General features: G+C 61.4%; 2 protein-coding genes across 4 annotated transcripts; one reads left to right on the forward strand and one right to left on the reverse strand.

Moving 5' to 3' along the window:
* The first annotated feature begins 478 nt into the window (after positions 1-478).
* ACY1 (aminoacylase 1) lies at positions 479-5,223 on the forward strand. 3 transcript variants are annotated; one of them, XM_036994937.2, is made up of 15 exons: positions 484-704; positions 1,086-1,195; positions 1,783-1,847; positions 1,933-2,076; positions 2,336-2,430; positions 2,728-2,804; positions 2,889-2,978; positions 3,076-3,132; positions 3,432-3,505; positions 3,591-3,640; positions 3,729-3,873; positions 3,970-4,038; positions 4,624-4,703; positions 4,822-4,882; positions 4,962-5,223. In XM_036994937.2, the coding sequence occupies exons 2-15, from the start codon at positions 1,102-1,104 to the stop codon at positions 5,124-5,126; spliced, it is 1,266 nt and encodes a 421-aa protein (XP_036850832.1). In that variant the 5' UTR covers positions 484-704; positions 1,086-1,101; the 3' UTR covers positions 5,127-5,223. The 3 variants fall into 3 exon arrangements, with proteins under 3 accessions (XP_036850834.1, XP_036850832.1, XP_036850833.1); XM_036994938.2 differs by having other exon boundaries at positions 487-704; positions 1,933-2,037; XM_036994939.2 differs by lacking the exon at positions 4,624-4,703 and having other exon boundaries at positions 479-704.
* A 1,962-nt stretch (positions 5,224-7,185) lies between these two features.
* On the reverse strand, positions 7,186-9,562 carry RPL29 (ribosomal protein L29). The gene is made up of 4 exons (XM_017672005.3): positions 9,469-9,562; positions 9,026-9,070; positions 8,651-8,715; positions 7,186-7,674 (listed from the first exon to the last, which is right to left on the reverse strand). Exons 2-4 carry the CDS (start codon positions 9,060-9,062, stop codon positions 7,297-7,299), a joined length of 480 nt encoding a protein of 159 aa, XP_017527494.3. The 5' UTR covers positions 9,063-9,070; positions 9,469-9,562; the 3' UTR covers positions 7,186-7,296.

The following is a 9,562-nucleotide window of genomic DNA, read 5'->3' on the forward strand; positions in this document are numbered from 1 at the left end:
CCAGCTGGTGCACGCTGTCAGATGCGCCCACACGGCGGCATGTGCACGCGGTCTCAGGAGCGGACCCACGCGTGCCCGTCCGTCCACTTAGCCTTCCTGCTGGCCCGCTGTCTGGGCGTCCGCTCGGTGCTCCGCCAGGGGCAGTTTCGGGGCACAGACACCAGTAACCTCTCCGCACGGGGGCTGAGGCGGCCTGGGAGGCCCCCCCAAGAGTTGCTCAGACGTGGAAAGGGGGCAGCTGGAGACTCGCGGGAGGGCTGGGGAGGGGGCCGGGGGCCAGTGCCGGCAGGACGCGGCAGCGCCGGACTCGACAGCGGGGGCGGCTTCTCTCCGCCCAGGCCCAGGCGGAGCTGGAGGCGCTGCGCCCCCTACGGCCGCGGCCCCGGGGCGCAAAGGGCGGGGCCTCCGGGACGGAGGGGGCGGGGCCCGAGGGCGGGCAGGGCTGCGGGCGGAGCCGGGGGCGGAAGCGGCTGTCCGCGAGTGGCGTCCGGAGCCCAGTCTCCGCTTACCGTGTGGAGGCTGGCCGTAGACTGGGGCGCCCCTTATTCGCAGCCTTCGGGCCCGCCCCGCGACCGCGGAGCCAGCCACGTGGTGGGCGGACCGGGGCGGTCACAAGCCCGCGACCTCGGAGGTCCCAGAGCCCCAGCTGCAGTCCGAGGCGGGCGCTGAGAGGCGGCCGAGGCCCGAGACCAGCAGAGAGCGAGGTGGGGGTCCTGGAGAGGGGTGGGGGGGACCTGGGGCTCTCTGGCATGAAATCCGAGCAACTGGAAGTATTCTTTCGAGGAGGGCGGCGCGGGGGTCAGTGTCTGGATGCAAGCCCGGCTCAGCTACTGTAGTTGTCCCGGAACTTCTCTGAGCCTCAGCCTTGTTCTCTGCAAAGTCTGCGTTCAGAGGCACAAACTTCGGGGGGACCCTCGGGGGACGAAATGGGGAGATGTGTGGAAAGCGGTCAGCAGAGCACCTGGGAGCTGGGGGGGCTCCGAGACGGCGTGCTCCCGGCGGGACGAGGGCCGCCCTGGGCAGGGGCTGTGTGCACGCGGGGCCCAGCGGCGGGACGGGTGGGCAGCCGCTCGCTTTGCCCCCAGCTCACCGCGCAGCGCCATGGCCAGCAAGGGTCGCGAGGGCGAGCACCCGTCCGTGACGCTCTTTCGCCAGTACCTGCGCATCCGCACGGTCCATCCCGAGCCCGACTACGGTGAGAAAGCGGCCCAGGGCCTATGGTGGAGCCCGGGTAGGGACGGCGCCCCTGGCCCCCAGCCTAGCCCCACTCTGCTCGCTGGAACAGCGCCCCCATCCCTCCAGACACTCCCTGGGTCAACAGGCTGCTCTGAAAGTTCCTCCGGCCGGCTGGTTGGGGAACACCTTCAACACCTTCACCTCGCCCTGCAGGGCTGGGGCGGGGAGGGGGCTGGGGCAGTAACAGGGGAAGAGCCCCCAGAAGCCTGTGGGCCCGGACAAAGGCCACAGCCTTAGGGAGCCAGCCTTGGTGGCTGGGAGGTGTGTTCAGGGGCCCAAGGTGTGCTGCACCATGGTTTTACCATCTTTAAGGAAGGTAACAGTAGCTCCTTCTCGCCTGGACTTCCACCTGGCCTTACGCAAAGGGTCACTCACTGGCCAAGAACACCCTCCTCCTTGGGGACGGAAACAAGGGATGTGGAATTGTGTTGAGGAAGCTGCAGTTCGTTCCGGGTGTCTGCGCCCCTCTCCACGCACCCCCAGCTCTGCCTGGGTGGTGGGAAGCGTGGGTAGGTGGCCTCAGCCCCAGGACTCTTGTGTCTCCAGGGGCTGCAGGGGCCTTCCTTGAGGAGCAAGCCCACCAGCTGGGCCTGGGCTGTCAGCATGTGGAGGTGAGCCCGGGGCCTTGTTGGGGAGTGCAGATGGGTCAGGGCATGCCTCGGCTGGCACTGACTGCCTGTGCCTGGCCCTCTCCAGGTGGCGCCTGGCCGTGTGGTGACTGTGCTGACCTGGCCAGGCACCAACCCCAGACTATGCTCCCTCCTGCTCAACTCCCACACGGATGTGGTGCCTGTCTTCAGGGTGTGTGTGTGGAGGGGGGTGCAGGCCTTGTACACAAAGGTGATACAAACCCTCCATTCCACCTCAGGGAGCCCCCCATGTGGTCCCAGCACTAACTCCCAGCCTCACAGGGCATTACTCCACTCAAGTGGCCATTCCATGCCCGCGGTGGGAGGGAGGCAGAGATGCGGGGTGGTGGTTAACTGCCCTCTTCCGTCCCTTTCGCCAGCCCACCTGTCACCCTGACCCTACTGTGGGCTCCCAGGGCAGGGCCACAGCTGAGCAGAGTGACTAAACTGTAACTGCGTCCCTGTCCCAGGAACACTGGAGCCATGACCCCTTTGAGGCCTTCAAGGATGCCAAGGGCTACATCTATGCCAGGGGTGCCCAGGACATGAAGTGCGTCAGCATCCAGTGAGTGTTCTCCACTCCCAGTGCCCCCCCTCCACACCCCATGTCCCCACTGGCCCGTTGGATTGATCCAGGACCTGGGGTGTGATTGGAGAACCTCAAAGCCAGGGACCATCTTGACCCCTTCCCTTGGGCAGGAATTGCTGCTGTGACCATTGCACAAGCAGTCCCTGACGCACAGGGACTCTCTGGAGTCCCCTGCCAAGCTGTGGCAGAGCAGGGCCCAGGGCTGCAGCCTGCCTGCCCGAGCATCTGGGGGCTCCTGCATCACAGGGCTTACACCCTGTCACTGCCCCTCAGGTACCTGGAGGCTGTGCGCAAGCTGAAGGCTGAGGGCCACCATTTCCCCAGAACCATCCACATGACCTTTGTGCCAGGTAGGAGTGGCCCAGGGAGGAGGACTTTCAGGCAGGGAGGTTGTGTGGGGTGTAGCTCATCTCATGACCCTGCTGCTTTTACAGATGAGGAGGTTGGGGGTCACCAAGGCATGGAGCTGTTTGTGCAGCGGCCGGAGTTCCAGGCCCTGAGGGCTGGCTTTGCCCTCGATGAGGGTGAGCAGGGCAGCAGGCCACTGAGCAGCCAGCCAGGGACAGGAAGCTGCAGTGGGGGCCGGGCCACCGCACCCTCTGAACCCCCTCTCCTCCTCAGGCCTGGCCAGCCTCACTGACAACTTCACTGTATTTTACAGCGAGCGGAGCACCTGGTGTGAGTATGGGTTTGAGGGAGGGACCACCAAGCAGATGACAGACTAGACCAGAAAGGGTAGGGGCCTGCCAAGAGTCACACCACAAGCTGGGGCCCAAGCAGGCCTCGACCTCAGGGCCTGTGCCTCCCAGCCCCTGCCTTCTGGGGGCAGGCCCTCCTGTGGGCAGACACCAGCTCTCCACTGTGTTCTGAGGGGAACAGACCCTGCCAGAGCTTGGAATGAGGGGATGACCCAGGCCCACACCAGGGCTGATTGCTTTTCCCAAGCTGAACACACCCCTTTCCCCTGCATCTCCCAGGGGTGCGGATCACAAGCACTGGGAAGCCAGGCCACGGCTCACGCTTCATCGAGGACACAGCAGCAGAGAAGCTGGTGTGTGGCACTTGGGGGCAGTCTGGGGTTCCCAAGGCTCCTTCCTGGGCCACTCTCACATCTATCTACCCTCCTACTCCCCCAGCACAAGGTTGTGAGCTCAGTCCTGGCTTTCCGTGAGAAGGAGAGGCAGAGGTGAGGTGGCCTGGAGGTGGGTGCCATCCCGCCGGCCCTGCAGGAGGAGGCTGAGCCACCTTTTCTTTACTGGTTCCCCTGACCACAGGCTGCAGTCAAACCCCCACCTGAAGCAGGGGGCTGTGACGTCTGTGAATCTGACCAAGCTGGAGGGAGGCGTGGCCTGTAATGTGGTACCAGCCACTCTGAGCGCCAGCTTTGACTTCCGCCTAGCACCGGATGTGGACATGAAGGTGCCACCTCCAGTGGGTTGGAGGGAGCTGGGTCCTCAGTCCTATCCTGGAGGCTCAAGGAGAGCCTAAAGAGGACAGCGGTCTCCTTTCTCCTAGGCTTTTAAGGAACAGCTGCAAGGCTGGTGCCAGGCAGCTGGCGAGGGGGTCACCTTTGAGTTTGTTCAGGTATGGACTGGGGACCTGTGGTGGGGAGTGGTGGAGCTGGGGAAGCCATGCCAAGTGCATGCCAAGTGTATGTCCCTGGTGCCCCTGCATGCATGTGGGTGTATCTAGCCAGGAGACGTGTTACTCACCTGTGAGCGTTATGGCTGCTCTTTGGTGCTGGGGCTACTGCAGAGAGTTAACAGACAGTTCTTGTCCTCATGGGCTTTATAGCAGGGAGGGAGGGGCAGACACAAAGCAGTTGCTTATGTAATATTGCTTTTATATAAGCATGAACACATGTGGTCCTTGGAAGGGCAGGACCTTGTACCCTGAGAACCTGTTGGGAGTGTTGCCAGTCTGAGGTCAGGGACAGCCGTCCTGAGGAAGGGGCACTTGGGCTAGGATCTGAAGGGTAGACAGGAAGTGAGTAGGGAGAGGGCAGGGAAGGATCCCAGACCTGTGGCCTTCAAGGGACTGGAGAGCCTGTGCCTGGACTGGACATGTGGGTGGGATGGAAGTATGCCCTGTGCCAGGCACAACCCACCCAAGATCAGGGCAAGCTGCCCAGGCCCTGTCGTGATCCTGCCATCCTTCCCCTCCCCCCAGAAGTGGACAGAGCCCCGAGTGACATCTACTGATGACTCAGATCCCTGGTGGGCAGCATTTAGTGGGGTCTTCAAGGACATGTGAGCACACTGGCCGGCCATCCCTCCCAGCTCTCTGCCCTCTCATCCCCTTCCTCCCCTCCTCCCTCTGCCCCTTCAATGCTTGCCCTCCCCACACCCGAGGCTCTTCCCCCTGCAGGAAACTCGCTCTGGAGCCAGAGGTCTTCCCCGCTGCCACCGACAGCCGCTACCTGCGCGCAGTGAGCTTGCCGCGGGGTGGGAGTAGGGTGGCCCTGGACGCTGGCCTTCCCTCTGATGGCTCCTTCTCACCCCTTGCAGGTGGGGGTCCCGGCTCTGGGCTTCTCACCCATGAACAACACACCTGTGCTGCTGCACGACCATGATGAGCGGCTGCATGAGGCTGTGTTCCTCCGTGGGGTGGACATATACGCACAGCTGCTGTCCGCCCTGGCCAGTGTGCCTGCCCTGCCCAGTGACAGCTGAGCCCCATGCTGCCCAACCTCTACCTCCCTGGCCAGCACCAAGGTCCCCCTTCCTCCTAGCCCAACAATAAAGTCTGTGTGGCCAGGGCCACTCCTGACGTACTGACAGCAAGGACTTCCTACAAAGGCAGGGCCTTGCGTGACTCTGGGGACTTGCTGTCACCATCCCCATTTCACAGATGAACAGACAGGCTGGTTCAGGGCACATCCCCACCACCCCATGCCACTGTGCCCAGCACAGTATGCCCACCCAGTACCCCCCAGCCATGTCTGTACCCAGTGACAAGGGGTCCTAGTTCCTGTTCTGTGGCCACTGTACCTGTCTGACTTGGGTCTGAGATACCATTCCCATTGAAGAGGACACCAGGACAGATCTCAGGGAACCCACTCTGGGCTTTCTGGGAGCACACTTAGGACCCTCAGACAGGGCCAGAAGCAGAGGCCAGTGGGGCTCCTGCCAGATGCAGGGCAGGTGGAGGGACAGCTGGCAGACACAGCTGCTAGCATCTGTCAGGCCCTCAGGCGACAGTGAAGAAGTGTGGCCCCTGCTCTGGTGTTAGCACAGGTCACAGAGGGGCAGGGGCCCTGGCAGACCAGCTCATGGTTCCCAGCACAGGCAGGGGTACAGGTCGCAGGTCAGTGTGCAGAGACTCACAAGGTGGGCCCAGCCTTGCCAGGGCCCCAAGCAGCCCCAGAATCAGCTGTGGCCCCAAGGGCCGAGCCTGCTCCTCTAGCTGACCTGACCTAGTCGTGTCCCCGAGGCATGGGGACAGGGAGGCCAGCTTCTGAGTTCCTGGTCGTGGCCAGAAGGAAGTCCACGGCGAGCCTAACTGGCCTGCGGCTGCATCCTGACAGTAACGCACCCCTGCTTGTGGTGCTGAGACGGCAGCCAGGACCGGCAGCTTCATCTCCTCGGGCCCTCACAGCAGCCCTGACATGGGTCTCACTGTATCCCCCTTGAAGGTTCTGCTAGGATAGCCTGCCCAACACTGCACAGCTTGAAGGCAGTGGAGTCAGGAACTGGGGAGGCTTCATGGGAAGCTTGAGGCTGAGGGTAGCAAGCTGCTGTGATCTCAAGAAAGCTTAGTTGAAGCCTGTAACTGGGGTCTCTTTTGAGATTGGGGTCTGGCCTCCCCTTGACTGAAGCAGGATGCCAGGAAAGGAGAGCCTTCACACCCCTTCCTGGGAACTAGAGCACAGGGTTCTCACTTTGGAAGCAATCTGACCTGGTGATCTCAAGCTGGGCTAAGCCACTTCAGGACACACGACCTGCTCCCGGTCCCTTCCAAGATCCTACCTCCTGTCTGTCTCTGGGGAGGGGCAGCTGGCCACCACAGGCCACGCCAAGGGCTAAACTACAGCTTCCTGTGGCCCTGCATGGTTCCAGTGCTACCTCCCATCCCTGTCTAAAAAATCTGATCTTGAAAAATCTCCGTGAAAGAGGCCGATTACTTCAGAGGAAGGGGACCATACACCATGAGTGGCAACTGTTGTCCCAGCATAATTAATTTTAGCTCTTTCCGAGCCTTTTTAGCCCAAGGTTGGACCACGAATCACATACCAGTTTTGTACTCACAAGCTGGTTTTGAGGATGAAGCGTGAGCACGGACAATAATGCCCCACCTGGTGCCTTCTACAGGAAGCCGTCTCAAATGCCTATTACCACCTCACATGCTGCTGAGGACTGAGAGCGCGGGTGAAGCAACTGGCCCAGGGACATAGCGCCCAGCCAGTCACACTAGTAAGGCAGCACCACGCCCTGCCTCCCAGGGCCCTGGGCCTGTATGGGACACCTCAGGCTAGAGCACACAACCCCCCAGCAGGGCCCGCCCGCCCCCCACCCCGCCAGCTTTGAGGCCTAACGAGGGGGGTGGGGCTCACTGTCACCAGTCCGCCCAGTCCCTATATGCCTCTGCTTGTTTCTCAGAGGTCCCCTTCTGGCACTTCAGGAATCCAGCTACCAGGACCCCACCCTCACCCTGCTATCCAGAGAAGGCCAAACTCTTCTCCTGCAGGGCTGCACTCGAAGCCCAGACCCCAGACACAGTCTGACTCACAGATCCTGCCTCAGGTTTATTTGTACAAATAGCACAGGAGGACACCAGCCCCCCACACACAGCAGCCCAGGGGTCACACTAGTCCTTCCGTCCTCTCATCGGCAGACAGAGGCTCTACTGGGGAGCCTTTGAGGGGGCCTGGGCACCTCTGGGAGCTGGAGCTGGAGCTGGGGCCAGAGCCACGGCCTGGGCCTTGGTCTGAGCCTTTGCCTTTGCCTTAGCTTTGGACTTTGGCCTGCAGAGCCTGAGACCCTTGGCGATGCGTGCACGAGCACGTTTCCCAAGCTTGGGGTGAGCGATGTAAGCAAGTCGACTGAGCTTGCGGCTGCCACCCTTTGGGAGCTTGGGCTTGGTCTCCTTGGGCTTTACGAGGGCCTTGATGGCCTCGGCACGTGCACTCATGGCCTTGGCGTTGTGGGCCTGCATCTTCTTCAGGCCCTTCTTATTGTGCTTCTTGGCAAAGCGCATGTTCCTCAGGAACTTGGGGTCCACCTAGGAGGCAGGGTGGTTACAGATGACGGTTAAGAGCAGCGTGTGGGGACCCCCAAGTCACCCGTTCCCCTCCTCTCCACGGTATCCAAAGGCCTATCGGGCCCCAGCCAAGGACTCCTGGGGGTTTAGCATCAAGCCAACACTTAAGTACTTAAATAGCCAACCCTTAGGAACACGCACTACTGCCCTCAAGACCAACTCCCTACCCTGCTAATACTGTGCAGACGTTTCCCGGGCTGCGCACCCTGAGCCCAGTGCAGCTCAACTGCAAGTGCCAAAAGAGCCTATGAAAGCTGCCCTTTGCCAGGGCTGCAGGCCTTCACCTTCCTACAGTGGGCACTCCACCCTCCCCTTAAAGGAAGGTATCAAATACCAAGCCTGGTACAAAAGATTCACAGCAAATGGGGTAGACTGAGAGACCAAGATGGGGAAACTCAGGTTCAGAGTTTGAATGATGCACTCCACAGATCAGAGACCACGGGTACAGGGCTTAGTCCTCCTGCTCAGATCCTACAGTCTCAGGCTCCCCAACTGATGTTTAGAATTCCCTGGCATAGGAGGGCCCCCAAGCTCAGCTCTGCATCAGACCAAGGTCATATGGCTGGTCAGTGCGGAATGGACAAATGAAGAGGCAACTAGCACCCACCCACCGGGCCATTCGTTCCCTTAGAGGGCCCTGGTGAGCAAGGGAGATGGCCAAACTGCTCTAGGAGGCAGCTCGCACCTGACAAGGGGCGCCACCCTGGGCTGGGAAAAGCCAAGTAAATATTTATGATGGGTCTGGCAGAGACTGAAGTCCAGGCTAACCCTGGCAAGCTGGAGAAAGAAACTGTGGGCTCTGGCAGGCCAGGTTAATGAGAGACAGTCGACGACACCACTCAGGCAGATGCTGAAGCTGGAAAAAGCTGTCCGGAACCCTGACTGGGCACTGGAGCCAGACAGGCACACTGCTATGCGATTCGGCGCAGACACTCACCCCCTTAAGAGATTCATATCTTTGTGACCGGGGTTTCTTGATGCCGTTTCTGTGCCACTTTCGGGCTGTGGGTGAAAAAAGACCAAGAAAGAGATTTCCTCTCATGAGTCAGACCCAATAACACAACAGGAGAACCCGGGAGAATCACAACTTCCCAGAGGTCGTCTTGAGATGCGGAAACACCGTACCACTGAACGCAAGGCGCTGTGGATCTGTCTCAAGCAGACCCCTGGCTTCTAAATCCAGAAACCCAACAGCAATGCCAGCTGAAAACAGAATCAGCCCCAAGTCCTCAGCAGAAATGAGCCCATGCCCTGCATCCCTAAACCTCGCCAGAGTCTGGCTTGAGATGAAGGCTGGGCCAGGGGTACTCACACTGGTTGTGCGTGGTGTGGTTCTTGGACTTGGCCATGTCTGCACCTGGTGGACGAGAGTGGAGATCAGGGCTGGCGGCTCGCCGAGCTGGGCCTACCTCTGCCGGCCTGACATGGCAGGACGTGAGGCCAGAGGCAGAACGGGGATGCAGCATAGACACTTTGCCATCTGGGGCCTCCTCCCGCCTCGACTCCCTCTACACGACCCGACACCAGTCCCCGCCTCCCAAACTCAGGTAATGGTGCCCCGAAACCGAACCCCCCGCGGCAAGGCTGCGCTCTCCCCTGCCCATCCACTCCTTGAGAAGCCTCGAGCACCACCCCTGCCCCGCGGCCTCCGCTCCGATTGCCACGCAGCCGGTCTCCCTAATCTCCCCGGGGCTTGCGCCCCGCCGCGGTCCGGGAGTCGTGGATGCCTTCGGATGCCGCGCGCTGATAGCTCACCGAAGCCGGCGGCTCACGAACGGCCTCGAACCGGAAGAGGAAGAGGCGGATCGCGGTGCAGCACGGGAAAGAGGATCGTGGAGGCCGGAAGGTC

Source organism: Manis javanica, chromosome 3, assembly GCF_040802235.1.
Source record: "Manis javanica isolate MJ-LG chromosome 3, MJ_LKY, whole genome shotgun sequence".
Lineage (NCBI taxonomy): Eukaryota > Metazoa > Chordata > Mammalia > Pholidota > Manidae > Manis > Manis javanica.